Here is a 21,015-nt window from a genome sequence, read left to right as displayed (position 1 = left end):
CGTAAGGTGCCTAATAAACTTAAAGGAAAGTTTTATCGCACTGCTATCAGACCGGCAATGTTATATAGTAGTGAATGCTGGGCTAAAACGGGACAGCAAGAGCATAAAGTTGAAGTAGCAGAGATGAGAATGTTACGATGGATGTGCGGACATACACGTAAAGATAAAATTCGAAATGAGTACGTACGCGAAAAAGTGAGGGGACACCTATTGAGGAAAAAATGGTAGAAAATCGGTTGAGATGGTTGGGCATGTACAAAGAAGACCAAGGGAGGCACCATCAGAAGAGTGGAACATATAACTTGAGTCCGATTAAGAGAGATAGAGGAAGGCCTAAGAGAACACTCTTGGAAGTTGTTGAACGCGATCTCTTAATTATAATATTCCTAAAGTGATAAAATGATAAGCACATGGCGTCCTTGCAATCCATGTAGCCGACCCCACCTAGTGGGGATAAATGCTTTGTTGGTGTGTTGTTGTTGTTGAGTCTTTTTCCACCCAGGCGGTGCAAGTATCTGCATGCATCATATCCCCCAAATGCACTCATATTTTCAAAGACAAAGCATGGAGCTTCAAAGAACAAGAAAAAAACTTCAGCCCCTCCCACTTCACAACACCCAACAACAACAAAACACAAGCCTTTATCCCACTAGGTGGGGTCGGCTACATGGATTGCAAGACGCCATTGTGCTCTATCATTTATTAAGCTTTTAGAATATATTAATTAAGAGATCACGTTCAACAACTTCCAAGAGTGTTCTCTTAGGCCTTCCTCTACCTCTCTTAATCGGACTCAAAGTTATATGTTCCACTCTTCTCACTGGTGCCTCCCTTGGTCTTCTTGTACATGCCCAAACCATCTCAACCGATTTTCTACCATTTTTTCCTCAATAGGTGCCACCCTCACTTTTTCACGTATGTGCTCATTTCGAATTTTATCTTTACGTGTATGTCCGCACATCCATCGTAACATTCTCATCTCTGCTACTCCAACTTTATGCTCTTGCTGTCCCGTTAGAGCCCAGCATTCACTACTATATAACATTGCCGGTCTGATAGCAGTACGATAAAACTTTCCTTTAAGTTTATTAGGCACCTTACGGTCACAAATAACTCCTTTAGCTTTTCTCCAATTAAACCACCCAGCTTGAATTCTATGTGAAATATCTCCACTGATTTCGCCATCATTTTGATAATGGCTCCCAAATATCTAAACTTTTCCACTTGAGGTATAATTTGATCTCCCAATTTCACTTCCAAATTATTTTCGAATAGTCCTTTCAAATTTACAAATAAATATTCCGTCTTACTTCTACTCAGACGAAAACCTTTCGACTCCAATGTCCTCCTCCATAACTCAAGTTTGCAATTAACCTCTTCTCTTGTCTCTGCTATAAGAACTATATCATCCGCGAAGAGCATACATTTCGGGATTTCCTCTTGAATATGTTCCGTCAAAACATTTAAAATCAAGTTGAACAAATAAGGACTCAGAGATGATCCCTGATGTACCCAATCTTTATAGGAAAATCCTTTGTTTGACCACTAGGCGTTCTTATACTAGTTTTTACCCCCTCATACATATCTTGTATGGCTTTAATATAAGCAATCCGTACTCCCTTTTTTTCCAACGCTTTCCAAAGCACTTCTCTTGGTATACGGTCATAAGCTTTTTCCAAATCAATAAAAACCATGTGTAGATCTTTATCTTTACAACGATACTTTTCCATTAATCCCCTTAGTAGATAAATCGCCTCTGTAGTTGATCTACCTGGCATAAAACCAAATTGATTCTCAGAAATACTTGTCTCCAATCTCAACCTGTGCTCAATTACTTTCTCCCACAATTTCATTGTGTGGCTCATGAGTTTAATCCCTCTATAGTTAGTACAATTCTGAATATCTCCTTTATTTTTATAATAGGAATTAATGTACTTCTCCTCCACTCATCAGGCATTTTCTTGGACCGTAAAATCACATTAAATAACTTAGTTAACCATCTCACCCCTTCTTCACCTAAACATTCCACGCTTCGATAGATATACAATCAGGTCCGTTAGCTCTACCATTTGCCATTTTCTTAAGAGCTTCCTTTACCTCCTTATCACGTATTTTTCGATAGAATGACAAATTTTGTTCTCCTTCACCAGTTACTAAATCCTCCAAGTTACTAGATGAATCCTCTCCATCATTGAAAAGTTTAGAAAAATAAGTCTCCATCTATTTTAATTTCATCATCTGTAACTAAAATTCTTCCCTCTTCATCCTTAATACACCTTACCTGTTCTAGATCTCTTGATTTTCTTTCCCTACTCTTGGCAATCTTATAAATATTTTGCTCTCCTCCTTCGTCTCAAGGTTCTTATAAAATTCTTCAAAAGCTTTAGAACGAGCTTCACCCACAGCTCTCTTAGTTTCCTTCTTAGCCATACGGTACCTCTCCCAATTTTCTCATTGTTACACAAATGTATGGCTTTAAACAGTTCTTCTTATACTTGATTTTGTCCTGTACACTATTATTCCACCACCAAGACTCCTTATCTCTCGGACCAGGACCTTTCGATTCTCCCAAAACTACTTTTGCAACCTCCCGTATCTTTTAGCCATATCCTCCCATATGATGTTAGCACTTCCCTGAGAATCCCAAATTCCTTTATCCAAAAGATTTCGCTTGAAAATATCTTGCTTCTCACCTTTTAATTGCCACCACCTAATCCTTGGTGTTACTACTTGTCGAACAAAAAAAAAAAAATAATAATAATAAATAAATAAAAAAGACTCTAAAAGCGTAACTGAGGAACACCACCTGCATCAGTGCCTCACCACACCTTCCAGCTGCACAAAGACATCGAGCAAGGTCATAATAAAGAGAAGCAGAACCTACAACTCCTCGTCTTTCCATATCTTGCACTGCCAATATAGCCTCATCAGTTTGCCCTCTTTCCATAGTGTATTCACAAGAAATGGATGTAACATCATGGTCAACATCAAAATCATCTCAAAATTACATGATTTCACTTTTACATGAAAAAATACATGACCGTACCTCTATATGTCAATGCATTGGGAATAGAAAACTTCTGAACTTTCATGAAAAATTCATGAACTAGATCGTACTTGCCACATGTAAACATCACCTGCTCAAGCATACACAAATTGAAAAGTAAAACTTTATTATCAATGACAGCCAAGCTGACGTTCACACATGCAATTGCATTGTAGCTAGTAAAAGCATAGCATTAGCTACAGGTTTCTTTAATTTCAAATTTTCTGACAAAATGAGTCTGCTTTCACTGAATATTTTAACAGTTGGGAAATGTGAAGTAGACCCAAGAAAGGACCAGGGCCAGTGGCAAAGTGGTAATGGCATTTCCATCAATTTCCTCTAATAAATAGTGCTGAAGGTCAAACATGGTATTTGTCAGACCGGCCATGATGATAACATTAGGACCAATGATGCTAGCCTATTGAAATTAACTCTCTTGTGAAGTTGTGACACAAGCTGAACTTGTATGAAGTTCATCAGTGGATGTCTAATGTTGATGTATCCTGTGGGAAATATCAAAATTTAATGAGTTTGATTTTAATCACTGATTACTAGCTTGTGACCATTGCAAATTGGAGTCATTACTTCCCCTGATATGTTGGCTTAGATTAGGCCATTATATTTCTAATTCTTTGATTCCCTTCTTGTATATATAGAGCATCTCAGCTAAATAAGATAGTTCATCTTCGAATCTCTACTCACATGGTATCAGAGCAAGAGGGAGAGATCAAGATTTTTCAATCCTCTAAAGAAGAGATGGAGCAGGCAGCAACGTCGCACGATGACCCAACACGGTCCACCACTGAAACTGAAGCCTATCATCGACCACGATCCCATACTGAAATGGAGAGCTCAAATCGACGTCAGGGAGGAGGAATAGGCACAATACCACTTCTGGAAGGGTCCACTGTCCTCATCATCCTAGAGAAGCAGAGAAGCTCACCAGTGATAACTACAAAGAGTGGGCCTAAACAATTCGACTTGCCATTGAAGGACATGGACATCTCGGATTTCTAACAGGTGAGACTAAAAAACCTAACAAGTTGAACACTAAGGGGGTGCACACTTGGAAATCTGAAAATTCTATGGTTGCATCGTGGCTTGTAAATGCTATGATGCCAACCATAAGGAGGATTTTTATGTATTTACCTACTGCCCATGAAATTTGGGAGGCTGTTCGTGAGGCATACTCGGATGGTGAAAATGTCTCACAAATTTTTGAGAAAAAAAACCAAGCTATGGAATATGAAGTAAGGGGCCCAAAGTCTTAATCACTATTATCTTGAAATGACTACACTTTGGCACAAGCTAGATTTGAACAATGAGATGACATGGAAGAATGCCAATGATGTTGCCCAATACAACAACATGTAGATAAGGAACGCCTGTTTGAATTTCTTGTTGGACTTAATGCAAATCTTGACGCCATTCAAGGAAGAATTCTCAACTGTGCACCACTTCCATCAATTTGAGAAGCTTTTGCTGAAGTCAAATGTGAAGATTCTCGACAACGGGTAATGCTTAAAAATAATAATTGTATATCTAATACTGCGCCAGAACCTTCTGCTCTTACCTCTAAAAATGTGGATTCAAGGAATCAAAAGAACAAACTTGTTTGCGAGTGTTGCAAGAAGATAGGTCACACTAAAGAAACTTGTTGGGATATTCATGGCAAACCTCCAGATTGGAAACCAAAAAGGCCAAGGGGATGTGGTTACCATGTCGGTTCAGAAAAACTTGATGAGGTAAACCCCACATCTCATGCATTCTCGTCTGAACAGTTCACCAAATTTATGAGTTTCTTAAACAAACTCCAAATGCTGAGTTCATCCCAACAACCAATAGCAACTGTCGTAGGTAATTTCTCATAAGCTTTGAGTACCATTCAACGTTTTGATCATCCAAACTTTTAGTATTTGAGTCAAATGTTTCCTTCTCTTTGTTCCAATAAAGATGTTTCCAAGTTTTACTGTGATGTTTGTGAACTTGCAAAGCACCAAAGGACTACGTTTTCTTGTAATATTTATCAACCATCCCAACCTTTCACTACTATCCATAGTGATATTTGGGGACCTAGCCATATTTCAAATAGAACCAATCAAAAATGGTTCACAACATTTATTGATGATCACACTCAAGTTTGCTAGACCTATCTCCTTAAAGAGAAAACTGAAGTTGTCTCAATATATGTGAATTTCTACCATATGATTCAAACCCAGTTCCAAACAGCCATAAAAATTATTCACACTAATAATGGCATAGAGTTCATTAATAGTGCTCTCAGCACTTTCCTTCAAAAAAATGGTATTGTTCATAAAAGTACATTTGTTCATAGCCCTCAACAAAATGGGGTAGCTGAAAGAAAAAATCACCACATCTTGGACGTTGCCAGAGCCCTTTTGCTCACCCATAATGTGCCAAAATTTTATTGGGGTGATGCTATTCTTACTGCCACCCATCTCATCAATAGAATACCTAGCCACATACTATCATTCAAAGCTCCTCTTGATGTTCTCCATAGCACCCACTCTAACCTTCACCTTGAAAACCACCTTCCTTTACAAGTTTTTGGGTGTGCTGCCTTTGTTCACATTTATCACAGTAACAAACTTGATCCTTGTGCTATCAAATGTATCTTCATTGGCTGTTCTGCCTCTCAAAAAGGCTACAAATGCTATGATCCTACTTCTAAAAAGATCTTTGTCAGTTGTGATGTCACATTTCATGAGGAAGAATCTTTTTATCCCAAGCCTCCAACTCAGGGGGAGAATATGACTGAATTGGAGTCTATGGAAGATGCTGTGTTGTCCTCTTTTGAACCTAACCCTAAACCTATAGAACCTGTACCTTATGAACCCCCATTTGAACTTCCCTTTGAGTCTATGACTGAGTCTAACCTAGAGAGTATAACTTCTGAGAATGAACCTAGAGAGTACCAGAAACCAACCACTAAAAAATACTGTGTTCGGAGAAAAGCATCAACGAATAAGACGCAAATTCCTGACACACCATGAATCTGAACCTACGACAGCTCCTGAGAAACTTGAAGAGGAGATTACTAATTATGATGATCAACCAGTATTAAGGAAAAAGCCAAGATGCTGCACTAAACACCCAATAAAAAGGTTTGTATCCTACCAAGCCCTGTCACCACATTATTTGGCTTTCACAACTAACTTGGACAGTATAAAATACCAACATGCATTGAAGAGGCTCTAAAGTCACCAAAATGGAAAAGGCTGTCATAGAAGAAATGAATGCTCTCAAATTGAATAATACTTGGGACGAGGCCAAACTACCAAAAGGAAAAAAGGGTACAAGGTGTAAGTTGGTGTTCACCGTGAAATATGAAGCAAATCGTACTATTGAAAAATTCAAGGCTCATCTTGTTGCAAAGGTTTCTCTCAAATCTATGGAATAGATTATACATAAACGTTTGCACCAATAGCCAAACTCAATACTATGAGAATTTTGATGTCTTTGGTTGCTAATATCGACTAGCCCTTTTATCAAATAAATGTGAAAAATGCCTTTCTTAATGGCGATTCGAAAGAGGAGGTATATATGACATATCCACCTAGGTTCCCCAGTCAAAGGCGAAATATGGTTTGCAAACTAAAGAAGTCTCTATATAGATTGAAACAGTCACCCCGTGCTTGGTTTAAAAGGTTCACTCAAGTCCTTAAAAGAGAAGGGTTCATCCAAGGCCAAAGTGATCATACTTTATTCTTCAAGCACAAGGAAACAAGAAGAACCATCCTGAGTGTGTATGTGGATGATATCATTCTTACAAGAGATGATCAAGAAGAAATGGAAAAAATAAAGTAGTCATTGGCTAAAGCTTTCCAAGAAAAGATCTATTAGAAATGAAATACTTCTTGGATATGGAAGTAGCACGATCCAAGAAAGGGATTTATATATCCCAAAAGAAGAATGTTCTTGATCTCCTAAAGGAAATAGAATGATGGGATGCAAACCTAGCATGACTCCCATAGATGTAACAACCAAGAAGAAGGATAAAGGAAGATAGAAAACAAAAACAAGGATGGAGATGATAGAGAAGAAGAGGAAGAAGAAGAAGCAGAAAACAAAGGAAAAGATGTTGATAAAGGGAGATACCAAAGACTAGTTGGGAAACTTATTTGCCTTTCCCATACTAAACCAGACATTGCTTTTGCAATTAGTGTCTGATAGAGCTCATGATTTTACTAAGACCTATAAGAGAAAATCAAGGAAGGCAAGAGGTTAAAGATAACATTATTGTTGGTTCAGATGTTTGCCCTTCGGATCCTGGTTATGAGGGGAAAAAAGAAAGTAATTGATGGCCTAGTGATGTGCTAGAGTCCTAGTGATGGTTAAGGGTCTTCTAGGGGTAAGGGCTGTGCTAAAGTCACTTTTTAGGTCTTTAAATCTTCCTCTTTGCCTAGAGAGAGGGGGAGATTATTTTGAATATTGAGAGTGATAAGGAGAGCTCTGGCCTCTCGAATGTCAGGTTGGGGGTGGAGGAAGTCATCTTTCTTCATCATTTTATCTTCTGCTTAGTGTGTGTATGTAAGTGAGTGACTTATATTTTGTGATTGTTGTTTGGTGGAGTGTATTCTGTGCTGTTTCTGTTTCAGTACGTTGTAATTTTCAGTTCCTTATTTCGCTGTAATCCAACTTTGCTATTCGGTATTAGTAATTTTCAGTCCCATTTGTGGTGTAGTTTCTGGTTTATGCTTGTTTAAAGCTTATTAGAATAGAGGGTTCCATCATTTGGTATCAGAGCGGTTGATCCGAGGGAGAGAAAGAGGGTGGAAAAAAGGCATGGCAAACTTACTAGAAGAACTCGTAGTTACAGCAGCTATGATGTCAGAATTGTTGAAGAATGTGGGGAAAAAACAGAGGAAATGCAGAAGAAATTAGAGAAGTGCACAAAGATTTTAGACAGAATGGAGATGCGTGCTGAAATGGAGAAGAAATCAGAGGTGAACATGGAAAATGAAGATGCTGTAAGTGAGAAAGAAGAGAAGAAACCAGTTGAACAAGAAACAGAGGGAGTTATAAAAAAGATACCGGAGGTTGAAGAAGGGGGAGAGAAAGAGCCTTTTGAACAACAGTTAAAAGTGTCACCGTTTTTAGGAGAAGAAAAGTTTGAAGCAGATTCTGGTATCAACCCAAAAGAGATGAAACCCAAACCTTCTCAATCCTTGCAAGCTGTCAAATTAGCACCAAGCAGTCCCAAAATCAAAGTCCAGCATATAAATGTTAATGGGGCAGAAGCGACTAAGGAGAAGAAGCAAAATTATAATGTTGAGAAGACTGCAAGACGCTGGAGAGAATATGAGCAACGAAGAGACAGGTTGAAGGCAGAAGAGGCTGACGGCAAAAAGAAGAGAAAGTGGAGGCTGGATAGGGTTAGGTTAATTACTTACTGTAGAAGCCCAATACTAAATGATGGTAATTCTTTTGGGCCTAAAAGCTTTTTAATTTATGAAAGGAGAATGAACCAGCCGCATACAACATTCAATTCCTCATTTAAGAAGCAACTAATGGGCTTGGGCCTTAAAGGGGAGAAAAGAAACCTAATCCTTCGAGAAGCTAGGGTTGCAACGCTGCGTTCTGCATCAGAGAAGGGGTTTTCACTTTATATTATATTTTTGCGCCAGACGCTTGCTGTGGCTCACATTCTAAACGCTCAACAGGCTAAAGAAGAGCAAAAATTCTCCCACAAACATGCAAAAACAGTGGGAAGCGACACCATTCCAGATGCTCTTTGTGTTGGCTGGCACCAAAGGCTACTGTTCCTGGCTCCAACTATTACAGAAGTTAACATACTGTATGTGGCAGCTTCACAAATTCACATAACTATCAAGAAGAATGAATATGCTGCTCGTCTGACCCAAAAGGCTGGCGCAAAGTTGGGCATAAGGGATGATACCAATGTCAGGTATGACTACAGTATACAATTTGAGGCTGTCATCCTACTTCATTGTCCAGTGGGTTCCAAGCTACACCATTCTTCATAATATTCTTGTCAGCAATTATTGCCAGAATTTTTGTTACCTATTACTGGGATGGTTTGAAAACAACTTTTGGAATTCTTGTCACCTTAACATTCTTCTCCGTTAAGAGGTTCATGTGTTGCAACTCGGAGTCTATAGCTATTGGTTCTTTGAGTATATCATTTGAAAAATCAGTCGAATTTTTGCTTGCATCTCTTCTCTTAAAGCAGAAATCCAGTCACCCATTGGACGACGATGTATGTGGGGTTGTACTTTTATCTCCTCAATATCATCTGAGGGCTTCAGTTATCATCCCAGAATTGATCACGTGTGACATCAAAATGTTTGGGGATGTCACTTTGTTGTTTGGAAAATTTTGTCTTAGCTCATTGGATGCTGTGTTTAAATTTTTTAGATCAACGGTCAACACTCACAGATACATTTCTGCACACAGCAACAATTCAGTGGAGATACAGAGCAAAATGCAGCTTCAGACCAGTACCGAGAAAAATGTGAAACTGGAACTGAAGATTTTGGGCATGTTGATGAATGTGCAGGTTCAGACTGCAGGTGTGGAGGATGGATTTGGGAAGCAAAACAAACCAAACTCAAGATCAAGGGGGAGGTGTTGATCAGTAATTTTCTTGTCTACAATATAAAACCCACAAGAGATGGGGCTGAGTTCCCCAGCAACACTTCTTCATTCTCAATGAGAGGAGATGAAAATTCCCAAGAGACCACAGTACTAGACTTCACTGAAATAGGGGAAAAAGTTTTGGTTTTTGTTCTGCTAAGAAAATCAGAACGGCTTATACTAAGCATGACAAGAAGCTCAGACTTTTCTCAGGAGCAAGAGGAGTAAATGAAGAAAATAGAGGTGAAATGTCTACTAACCCAAGTATTCTGTCTCCTGGTTCTGTTGTTGCTGGAAAACAGTTTAAATCTTTTTTTTCATCCAATATGCGTTATGATGCTCGGTTCTCTGGCATGAAAGTTGAAGATTATTACAAGGGATTGAAGAAGAATGTCAAGATTATTGAAGCAGTTCAGTTGGAAGATTTTCTGGTGTGGGCAAACTTGTTTTCATACCAACAGATGTTCATACCAACTGCTGTTTATGCTTCTCACCTTGAGGACAAGGTGAAACTTCAAGGGGAGGGTAATGATAGAGCTCATGATTTTTACTAAGACCTATAAGAGAAAATCAAGGAAGGCAAGAGGTTAAAAGATAACATTATTGTTGGTTCAGATGTTTGCCCTTCGGATCCTGGTTATGAGGGGAAAAAAGAAAGTAATTGATGGCCTAGTGATGTGCTAGAGTCCTAGTGATGGTTAAGGGTCTTCTAGGGGTAAGGGCTGTGCTAGAGTCACTTTTTAGGTCTTTAAATCTTCCTCTTTGCCTAGAGAGAGGGGGAGATTATTTTGAATATTGAGAGTGATAAGGAGAGCTCTGGCCTCTCGAATGTCAGGTTGGGGGTGGAGGAAGTCATCTTTCTTCATCATTTTATCTTCTGCTTAGTGTGTGTATGTAAGTGAGTGACTTATATTTTGTGATTGTTGTTTGGTGGAGTGTATTCTGTGCTGTTTCTGTTTCAGTACGTTGTAATTTTCAGTTCCTTATTTCGCTGTAATCCAACTTTGCTATTCGGTATTAGTAATTTTCAGTCCCATTTGTGGTGTAGTTTCTGGTTTATGCTTGTTTAAAGCTTATTAGAATAGAGGGTTCCATCAGTGTCGCAAGTCAACATTTGCATAATCCAAGGAGAAACATCTTGAAGCAGTCTATAAGATCATACGGTACCTAAAGGGCACGCCAGGAAAAGGAACACTATACAAAAAGACAGAAAGGAAGACTGTAGAAATATTTACTGATGCAGACTGGGCTAAAGCATATGGTGATAGAAGATCTTCATTAGGCTATTGTACATATGTATGGGGGAACCTAGTATCTTAGAGGAGTAAAAGAACAAAATGTGGTTGCAAGAAGCCGTGCTAAGGCAGAATTTAGAGCAGTGGCACATGGCATATTTGAAGTAATCTAGGTAAAGAAGGCATTAAAGGAGCCAAAGATTGAGCTACAATTTCCAATGAGACTATACACACATAGCAAGGCTACTATAAATATCTCACACAATCCAGTTCAACATGATAGGACAAAACATGTGGAGGTGGATAGACACTTCATTAAAGAGAAGATCGAAGGTGGTCTTGTATCACTCATACATGTGCCCACATGGAATCAAATGGCTGATATTTTTACCAAGGGTCTTTACAAAGAAGTGGCAAGTCGGATATGGTTGATATATACCATCCAACTTGAAGGGGAGTGTGGGAAATATCGAAATTTAATGAATTTGATTTTAATCCCTGATTATTAGCCTGTGACCACTGCAAATCAGAGTCATTACTTCCCCTAATATGTTGGGTTTGATTAGGTGATTATATTTCTAACTCTTTGATTCCCTTCTTGCATATATAGAGCATATCTCAGCTGAATAAGATAGTTCATTTTTTTGAATCCCCACTCACATATCCTACTATCAAAAGTTAGTAAAGAAGGGAAAGAATTTACCACCTTCTGTTGGGACTTAATCCCATCTTTGAAGAGTAAAAGGGGAGTATTATGTCCGCATAACTCACTCTTTCACTTCGAGAGGCATTCCATGAAATCAACCATGACTAATTCTTCTGCTATGGTCACTAGACACACTGCTCCTGAGCTCAAGCAAAAAAGGGTGGAATATGTAGCGTAATCACCATAATAAGACAAGTCATATCAAGGGCATATGCAAAAGTTTCATAGAATCCAAATAATAGGAAGTCAAGTCAACAAAGGGAGACACATGGCTTATGGTGGCTAGTGAGGAGCAAACTCAAGGCCAAGTGGAGCCTAATTCATTTATTGAGATAAAGGAACAATTGGTTCCATTGTAAAAGAAATAAAAATATCAGGGGAATAACAAATAAGGACCTCATAAAAACATTAATGTCAAGTTAGGGTATATTCACAACTAAAGTTCCAAAATTCAGCACTTCTCCTCCCATATTTCAGTACTAAGATCTTTAAAAAAATCTTGATTTGGCATTAGTATTCTCATGAGGTCCTTTCTTGTCATTCCCCCAAGAATGACTACTCATCAAGGCCAAATTTCAGGAAAAGTCATTGGCATAGGTGTTATCGCCTACACATGTAATCCTTTCATGACTCGACTTAAAAAATCAATATCTGGATGCTCAACTCAGGTGCAACAAACCATATGACTATATCGTATTTCCAATCTTCATACATGTGTTTGAAGTTTTTTTTAGTGAAGATTGCTAATGGACCGTCAACTGAAGTTAGTGACTGAGGTGGTGAGAATTTCAAAAAATTTCATCTTAAAGGATATGTAGCAAAGTATAATGCAATCTATTGAAGAAACAAAGTAGCAAACAAACAGGCAATAAAAAGCAATGGTAATCTTCCCATTTAAAGGAATAAAATCCATTTGATAAAATTAAAAGATTTTCATATCAAAAGCCCTATTTGACTTCACAATTCAAATCCCTAAACAATACTGATTTTCAAATAAAGAATATTATGAGTAAATTACATAAGCCTACCCTCAATTTTGCTGAAGTTTTTCAAACGCTCACTTTATTTTCAAGACATACACAAATCTCCTTGACACGTTAGGATATTCAACAAGGATAAGGCACTGCATACTACCTCAGTCTATATCAATCACCCTCCTTGTAGAGTTGTCGTCCCAACAACTACATTCCAAGACACTTCACTTGGTTTCCTCACTGATCAGAATAGTCAACAGGTCAAAACCCACTACTTGCAGCCATTTTTGGAATCACTAACTGCAAAGTTTGATGTTCTTTAATCTGCACCGGAGTGGAGTGACAAGCCTTTCCCCAAAAGCTAGTTATTGGGGCTATAAAACCAACCCATTTAAGAACCCCATAGTGAATTCCTTATTACTCAATGTGAGGTTTTGGCATCCCATGCTACCTTAGTCTACATCATTACCCTACACTATAATCTAATTTTTAAATTTCATGATCAAAATACTCTCTATTTTTTTTTTCAGTTTGTATAATATGAACCAAAACCTATGCATGCGGGAAGCATTTTAGTCGAAAAATTTAATTTGGACTTGAGATCCGAGTAACTTTCTATTTCAGGGAAAGCTTGTGATTTAAGACTGTTTGGCATGCACAACGGAATGGAGAATAAAATGCCAAAAAAAAAAAAACATTTTAGATGAAAAATGACTTTGATGCCCTTACTCAAAACTATTTCAAACAGAAAGAAATTGTTGAATAATTATACGGTAATAATAGACATTGCACAATGTTGTCCCATTCCTGTTGCGTTACCTTCAGTGTAACAAACAGAGCCTTACTCTGATATAAATGCAAATGAAATACTACCAGTGCATTCGTGACTTATTCTAAGAGTCCAGAATTTAACAGCCACTTTTTTTTTTTTTTTTTTTTTTTTTTTTTTGCATTGAGAAGTGGCTTAGCATCTTTGGAACAGGCTCTTACTTTGTCTCAAGTTTTGGGCTTGCCCAACTACCTTGAGGACTTCATTATAAGTCACTATCAAGTTATAGGCAGCAATAAAGAAATGTCTAGAGGAGTTGTGAACTGGCATAGTTCTTGGCAAAAGTATGATGAAAGAGTTTTTAAACCATGCTTCCGGCTATCCATTTGGGTCAGACTTTTGTTCTTTGCTGTTATAGTTTTTCCCACCTTTTTTGTCATTCGCCCCCTGCTACGGCTTTTGCTAAATGCTTCATCCATCCTCCTTGGATTATCTCCCTAAATAATCTACTTTATAATTTATTTATCACAAAATTGAAAATTAAAAATTCCAAATTTCACTTTACAAATTGATTACCAAGAAATGGGACGTTTGTACAATAATATGAAACATTAAGAAACTGGAGGCTACTACTATTACCTCCATGACAAGGCCAGAAGTTGTAGTAGAAGGTTGTTGACGTTGCTTCTTTAACTGCTGTAAAACCCAGAAAGCCCCTTCCCACTGTTTCTGCTGAACACAAGCGTTGAGGACCTGCATGCTCAATTGATACATGGAAATACTAAATCAAATCCAAATTAATTAAAAATAAATAAATTTATACAACAGAACATCACTTACCAAAGGATGTTAATTAAGCACAAGATTATAGGAAAAAAATAACTATTAGCATAGTAAAATCCACTCCAACTAGTGTAATCAAAACTCAATCAAAAAACTCACAAAAGAAAAGGGCATGCACCTATGATGTGTGGAAATGCAAGCATGATGCTTTTTTTCACGAACATCCATTTAAAGAAGCCATCTATTTTTCAAAATGCAACATAGAGTACAAAGTAAACCACAGTGACTCAGCAAGCTAGAAGCTACTTCAAGCAAGATAAAGTCAGAAAACTATTTCAGTTCAGCATTTTATTTGAGAAACTCCTTAACTAAGCAAAAAGTAGTGTACTATAGAGAATATAATTGAGACAGCGCATGAAAAATGGTTCCACATGTTCTGCATATCTATCCTCTCTTCAGCTAATTAAAAAAAAAAAAAATCAAACTGTATCACGTGAATTTAATCATCCGGATAATCTAGAACTTGATAGGCCAAATAGTCAAGTAGACTGAGTCTACACCAGAAGAAAGACCAAGGATCCATCTATAAAGAGATGGGGAAAGGTGCATACAAGAAGAGCTAGGGATGGGAAAGGAGGTAATTCCAAAATTGGTCACTAAGCTGGCACATCTAACTTTTGTCTGTTAGTGGGTGTATGGGTGTCTGAAAGGAGTAGGTGGGTGTTTTAAAGGTTGTCTTGTTGCACAGTGGTTCGAAGGGTGGGGGGAAGGCAAGGATTTTGGTATTGTTGAGAGACCCTGACCTCTCAAAACACACAGAAGTTCTCTCACTTGCTTTGCTCTATCTCTTTGCTTTTATTTGCTCAAAATTTCTCTAATTTTCCAGTGTGATTAGCAGCTGTAATAGGGAGAAATTGCTAGTAATACACTGATTTTCCTCTTCCATTCCCGTTGATGAGGAGTAACTCTTCCTATATAATCAAATATATAAAAGCTACACTATGTTCTCTATCTAATTGGCAGAAGAAGAGAATGAACAGATTGAAGAAAAGAAAGAGACCTTAGATAAACTCAAGTCCCATTTGGAGCAAGCACAGCAGCATATGAAAGAGCGAGCTGAGAAGAAGAGGAGGGAGGATGAGTTTGAAGTGGGAGACATGGTTTATCTCAAATTTTAGCCTCACAAACTGAAGATATTGGCTTAAAAGATCAATGAGAAGATCTTCCCTCAATTTTGAGGATTTTTTTTCTAAAATTATTACCGATGAAACCAAGCAAATTACATATGGCGCCCGTAAATCACACTTCTCTCTGACCAACTGAAAAGAATCCATGCACCATATAGCTGGTTCTTTTACGGACCTTTCAAAGTGCTGGAAAGCATGGGAATGTGACCTACAAACTGGAGTTACCTGCAACAGCCCAAATTCACCCCACCTATCGTGTGTCCCAGTTCAAAGGGGGGAAAAAAATCCATTCTTCCCTAAATTAGAGCCCAACAACTCCCTTCATTCCTATCCAAGGAGCAGGAACTGCAAGTTCAGCCAGAGTTTCAAAAGAGTGTAAAGATTGGCAGACAGCAGAACTCAAGCTCTCATTATATGGAAGAATCTTCCTGATTGTTATAGCACTTGAGAGAATACAGAAGTTACAGTAAATCAATTTCCTGAATTTCACCCTGACACTTGAGGACAAGGTGAGACTGGCAGGAGGGGGAGATGATGGGCCCAATAGTCTATTGGGCCAAGTCTACACTAGAGGATAGAACAAAGACCCATCTGTTAAGAGGTGTAGAAATGTGTACACTAGGAGATGAGCAAGGAGGGGAAAGGAGGTGGTCCCAAAAGTGGTCACCAAGCTGGTGCATCTGTATTTTGTTTGTGGTGGTACGAGTGTCTACATGGAGTGAGTGGGTCTGTGAGTGTCTACATGGAGTGAGTGGACGTTTACGGGCTATACTTTTGCAGAGGCAATGCAGGCAAGGATTTTAGTGTAGTCAGGAGATACCTGACCTCTTGAAAGTTGAAACTCAAGGGAGTTCTGTCGTTTGCTTTGCTTGCTCTACCTCTCTGCTTTTATCTACTAATATATAAATTCTATAGGAAGCCAAGTTGTGTGGGCTCGTGAATGTTTTTTGTAATGCACGATTTAGCTGTTTGTGCTAATAAGTGATTGAGATGTATGAATTTGAATTATTTGAAGTCAAATGGTACAGCATTTGTCTATCTCAAATGTCTAATTCCGTTCTTCATTCAAATTTCTCAAAATTTCTTTAGTTTTCAAGAGTGATTAGCTGCTGTAGTAAGGGGATTGCTTGTGATATATTGATTTTCCTCTTGCATTTCCCATTGAAGAGGTGTAATTCTTCCTGTATAATCAAATATATCCAAGTTTCTATCAAAACTTCAACTTATAATCTCAAGAAATTAAAAGGCTGCACCAAAGTCCATCTAATTCACTGTGAGAAAAACCTTCAAAGAATTTAAAGAAAACTGCCGTCTCTTGCACAAATTATTCACCAACTAAAACTTACGGCATTATAAACTACGACATCTGGTTCCAGCCTAGGGTCCCAGTTCCCAAGTGCCCCTACTTTGAACTTCTTCTTAGGTGGCAACCGCATGATGTCAATCACATCAAAGAGTTCCTTCATGTGCCCTGCTTGTCCAAGAGTGACAGCAATACTACGGTAAGCTACCAAATCAGGGTATGTGGACAATTGTTGCTGGAAAAAAAAAAAAACAAGAGAGGAAAGTGAGTTAGGAAAGTAATGCAAACTCCATATTCTAACCTCAATATCAGAAAACACATTTCCCAACAAAAGAGCATGATGCATGAACCACGTGCATTACCAGCATCGCGTGAAATACATTTAGTGCCTCTATGGGTCTCCTTGCCTTTCCAAGTGCATCAAGAGCAGCAGTGTATATATGCCTGGCGTTGAAGATCCACACATCAAAGGATACTCAGAGCAAATAATGCCAGGGACTGGCCAAAAATAAAACTTCACAGCTTTCAAATTCCCTTTCCATATACAGGCAACAAATTTTGTTGCAGAGAAATCAAAGTCAAATGCATGAAGGATGAAAACATGTACCTCTAGTAACAAGAAGAAAAAGAAAAAGGGAACACATAAAAACAAAGTGCAATGCCGTAAATATTCCAGTTTAGTCTGGAAGTATGACTGCCCTTACAAATGAACCATCTGTAACAGAGGTTTTCACCTGCTACTAATACAAATTAAACTGGGGTTTTCATACAAACATAGTTATATGCCAGATAATACATCACACAATGTTAACTAAACGTCAGGCACAAGACCTATTGATTTAGAGAAGGATACAAGTACCTTAGCTTGTGGGATTTGAAACGCTCACGCCTTTGAAGCCATTCAATGACCTGTATCACCCGCTGCCAGTTTCCTAGTTTTCCCAATCTTTGGATAACCCTCACAATAGAATAATCATTAAATTTTATCTTTGCACTTCTCATCATCTTAGAAAAGATCCATTCAGGCATATTTATATCAGCACCATTCAACCTGTTTGGGAAAATTATCCAAGGGGACGGAAAAAGACAATTTAGTATGATTGAAATAACAAAAAACCCTTGAACCATACATGTATCAAGTATGAAAGAGCATAAAACGAAAGAAAAAGATGAATGCATCACATGAAAAAAAATCCTCCAGGTATCAATTACAGTGATGGAAGCAAGCCAATGTCCACTCCAGAAATGTAAGAAGGAAATAATAAATACAAAATCACAGAAGTTCATCCTTAGGAGACGAGTTTTACTCCTAATTTAATTTCTATGCCGAAAATACTTCAGTGGCCATTGAGACATCCAACTTGTGATCGTCAATGCTATTTGTATCATACTTTTATGCCTTTTTCTTTCCTTTCGGCAGTAAAGGCTTCTACAGGTTCCCATGCACACTGCTTCAATTTCTTAGCTAATGAATCAAAATAATAATGCGATAAAAATCAAGAACACATTAAACTTCTGAGTAAATATTTTCTATTTTCACGTATTCCATGAGCAAAGAAGGAGGAAATGACTCCGTACGAATTTGCTAGCCTTTGGATTCTATCCTCCGTTTCCTTGTGCGAAACCTGTGGCTTGTTGACAACACCATTCAACTCTTCAAAAGTCTTAAATGCTGCTCTTTCCACCTCCAAGTTGTCATAACCATAACATCTAATGCTTCCATTCAAGTTGAGATTTTCCCACCCATTTTCTTTCCCCACGTTCTCATTTTTTGTGCAGATTTTCTCACGTCCATTGTGAATGCCGTTGTTGCTAACAACAGTTTTGTTTATCATAGGCATTTTCCCTTTTGAGTTGCAGCATATTTGGCGGGTTGTAACATCCTTTTCTCCTACCATCTTTAAAGATTGTACTTCGTGGCCGACTTCCACCTCTATGGTGTTGCCACAGTTGCTGTTCCGATTAAGTGAAGCTTTGCTATTGCCTGTCCTTCTACGTTCCCTTTTAAACAAACTGCCATCAGAATCTGGTTTTGATCTATTAATCCGGCATTCCAACCACCTGTCTTCTATTACCTCTGCCTCCTTTTTCTGCTTCACAGCACTATCAAGCTTGCTTTCTTCCCCGTCATACTCAGGTTCACGTCTTTTAGCCCCTCGTGGTCTGAGCTTAATATGACCTACGGAGGAGCTTTCTTTTCCCAGGACTGTTTCAACTACTTGCAATGCCCCATTTTTTTCAGCAAATCCTAACTCATTTGTTTTATCCACATGTCCTCCCAGCTTTTCAAGTTTTGTACTTTTTTCAACTCCTTCCAACCTTGGTTTCCTCGACATAACCTTTTCCCTCTTTTGGTTTTCAGTATTGGCAGCATGCTTCTTTACCCTAACATTTCTGGAGGACAATTTTTCCTTGTCCGCTCTGGCAGAATCCATTTCCTTCAAATAATCATCGAATGATGGCTTAAACTCTAATTCACTTGAAACCAGACCATCACTAATCAACCCAGCGTTGAAGACACTCTTCGACGAAGCACAAGCTGGTCCATAATTGAGCTTTTGAGCATGAAAAACTTGATATTTCCTTGCAGTTCTAGTGTCCAAAGACGTACCAAGAAAGGGTCTCCAAGATACCGTAACCCCGGAAGAAAACGAATTTCCATAGCAATGCATAGCAAAAGCTGAATTTCTACTAATTTCAAAGCTAACACCTCCCATTTCTTCATCAAAGGGTAGGACAGCCAAACTCGATGTTTCTGAGTTTTGAAAGACAAGGACCAGTAGAGAGAGCTTGTTTGGAAATGTCTTTTGTTTTATTGTTGGTAAAACACCATTATTGGCCTCTAAAATTTTATTAGATTTTATTTTAAATTTTTATAATTTTTTCCATCGTTTTATTTATTATAGTTTTAATAAAAAAAATGATAGTAAAATTTTTTAAAATTATATAAATGATAATTTGATCCCTTAAAATATTATAATATTAATAAAGTTTTCAGTAACCTCTTTGTCATAAATTTTTTTTAAAAAAACTTATTTTATCTTTATTGACAAATTATGATTTCTTATTAAATTCTTACAATTCTTTGAAAAAAAATTATTATTCTTAAAACAAAAGTTATGAATAAAGTTTGTTATTTTAAGAACTTATTTTTTAATAATAGAAATTACACTTAATAAATTGTGATTTTTTATTTAACTCTTGTGATTCACAGAACAAAAGTTATTGTTCCTTAAACAAAAGTTATGATTAGAGCTTGTTTTTTAATAACAAAAATTAAATTTGACATATTGTGATTTATTATTCAATTTTTGTAATTTACAGAACAAAAATTGTGACTTTTTAAACAAGAGTTGTGATTGAGTTTTGTTATTTTCAGTAAGGGTAAAATAGTATTTTTTTTAAAAAAAGTTATTGACAAAAAAGTCCTTAATGACTTTATTAGTATTATGGCATTTTGAGGGACCAAATTGTTATTTACACAATTCAAAAGAATTTTATTGTCATTTTTCCTTTTAGTAAGGTTGAATTATATTTATCATTTAGGTTCTATAATTTCAATATTTTCAATGGTTTTAACTCGTAAAAAGATTGAAAATACTTTTTTTTTTAATAAGTAAGGCAAGCTTGGGACTTGAAGAGTTTACAAATAAAAGTATCTAGATAACCCTCAACCTATCCTCATGTAAAAATACATAACAATCAATAGGAATATTAGTAATAAAAGTTATCAGATCTGCCTACTCCATGACTATCTCCTATAATGAGATTTGTACATTTAAAAAACTTTACCATACTCGTGATGAATGTCAACCTCCATAATACCATATAAAAGGGTGACTGTGGCATTAATTTTTGCCCTTTAAGGATTACTCTTGGTTTTTGATTTCCTCTAGTAGTTAAGGCTCAGGGAGAAGATGTTTCAAGGAATGTGTGATAACTATGGACATATCAGAAGGCATCAATTAGGGCAGAGACACAAAAGGTGGAAATTCCTTCTCATCAATGATTAGCTTGCAATTAGTTTGGGCTAAAGTTTAAAGAAGCACTTACCACTATATAGGCTCTTTGGGCCATAATTCTTTTGTCTTGCTTGACTTTATTATAGATTTGGATCCATTTTTTAGCCCATTATTGGCTAAATTTTTAGGATGAACTTTGTCAATCAAGCTTGATGGATTAGGTCTTACAGCTTCCTTACCTTTTGCTACACAAATCCCTTTTCCATTATTTAGGTCCTTTCTATAAGAATTACCCCTTTGTCCCATCTCAGAAATGGCTTTTTTTTGAGCCTCCCTTTTCTCAACATACATTATCAGTGATTTATCCATAGTGTCAAAAGCAAAACTTCCCATCATCATCCCCTAAGTCTATAAGGGCTGCATATCTTGAAG

General features: G+C 37.4%; 2 protein-coding genes across 3 annotated transcripts in view; one reads left to right on the top strand and one right to left on the bottom strand.

Annotated features, from left to right (window-relative positions):
- LOC129314191 (pentatricopeptide repeat-containing protein At1g30610, chloroplastic-like) overlaps positions 1 to 19,407 on the bottom strand; it is a 45,970-nt gene extending 26,563 nt beyond the window's left edge. The window contains exons 1-7 of the mRNA XM_054957554.1: positions 18,200 to 19,407; positions 17,481 to 17,672; positions 16,984 to 17,065; positions 16,665 to 16,856; positions 13,988 to 14,101; positions 3,047 to 3,137; positions 2,807 to 2,910 (exon numbers count right to left, since the gene is read on the bottom strand). Of these exons, the coding sequence (XP_054813529.1) occupies positions 2,807 to 2,910; positions 3,047 to 3,137; positions 13,988 to 14,101; positions 16,665 to 16,856; positions 16,984 to 17,065; positions 17,481 to 17,672; positions 18,200 to 19,338 (1,914 nt within the window). The 5' untranslated portion in view covers positions 19,339 to 19,407. The remainder of the gene's footprint in view (positions 1 to 2,806; positions 2,911 to 3,046; positions 3,138 to 13,987; positions 14,102 to 16,664; positions 16,857 to 16,983; positions 17,066 to 17,480; positions 17,673 to 18,199) is intronic.
- Positions 7,349 to 9,790, top strand: LOC129313167 (uncharacterized). 2 transcript variants are annotated; one of them, XM_054956116.1, is made up of 2 exons: positions 7,349 to 8,975; positions 9,485 to 9,790. In XM_054956116.1, the coding sequence occupies exons 1-2, from the start codon at positions 7,936 to 7,938 to the stop codon at positions 9,660 to 9,662; spliced, it is 1,218 nt and encodes a 405-aa protein (XP_054812091.1). In that variant the 5' UTR covers positions 7,349 to 7,935; the 3' UTR covers positions 9,663 to 9,790. The 2 variants fall into 2 exon arrangements, with proteins under 2 accessions (XP_054812091.1, XP_054812090.1); XM_054956115.1 differs by having other exon boundaries at positions 9,446 to 9,790.
- Positions 19,408 to 21,015: the final 1,608 nt, after the last annotated feature.

This window comes from Prosopis cineraria, unplaced genomic scaffold, assembly GCF_029017545.1.
Source record: "Prosopis cineraria cultivar Desert tree isolate PC_DT_omini unplaced genomic scaffold, ASM2901754v1 PC6, whole genome shotgun sequence".
NCBI classification, from domain to species: domain Eukaryota; kingdom Viridiplantae; phylum Streptophyta; class Magnoliopsida; order Fabales; family Fabaceae; genus Prosopis; species Prosopis cineraria.
This window is presented reverse-complemented; position numbering and strand designations above follow the sequence as displayed.

What these genes read in the sequence shown, in the direction of transcription:
- LOC129313167 (XM_054956115.1), top strand. Translation starts at nt 7,936, where the DNA reads ATGCAGAAGAAATTAGAGAAGTGCACAAAGATTTTAGACAGAATGGAG. An exon ending in AGGGATGATACCAATGTCAG is followed by an intron (nt 8,976 to 9,445) that starts GTATGACTACAG and finishes TAAATTTTTTAG; the next exon opens with ATCAACGGTCAACACTCACA.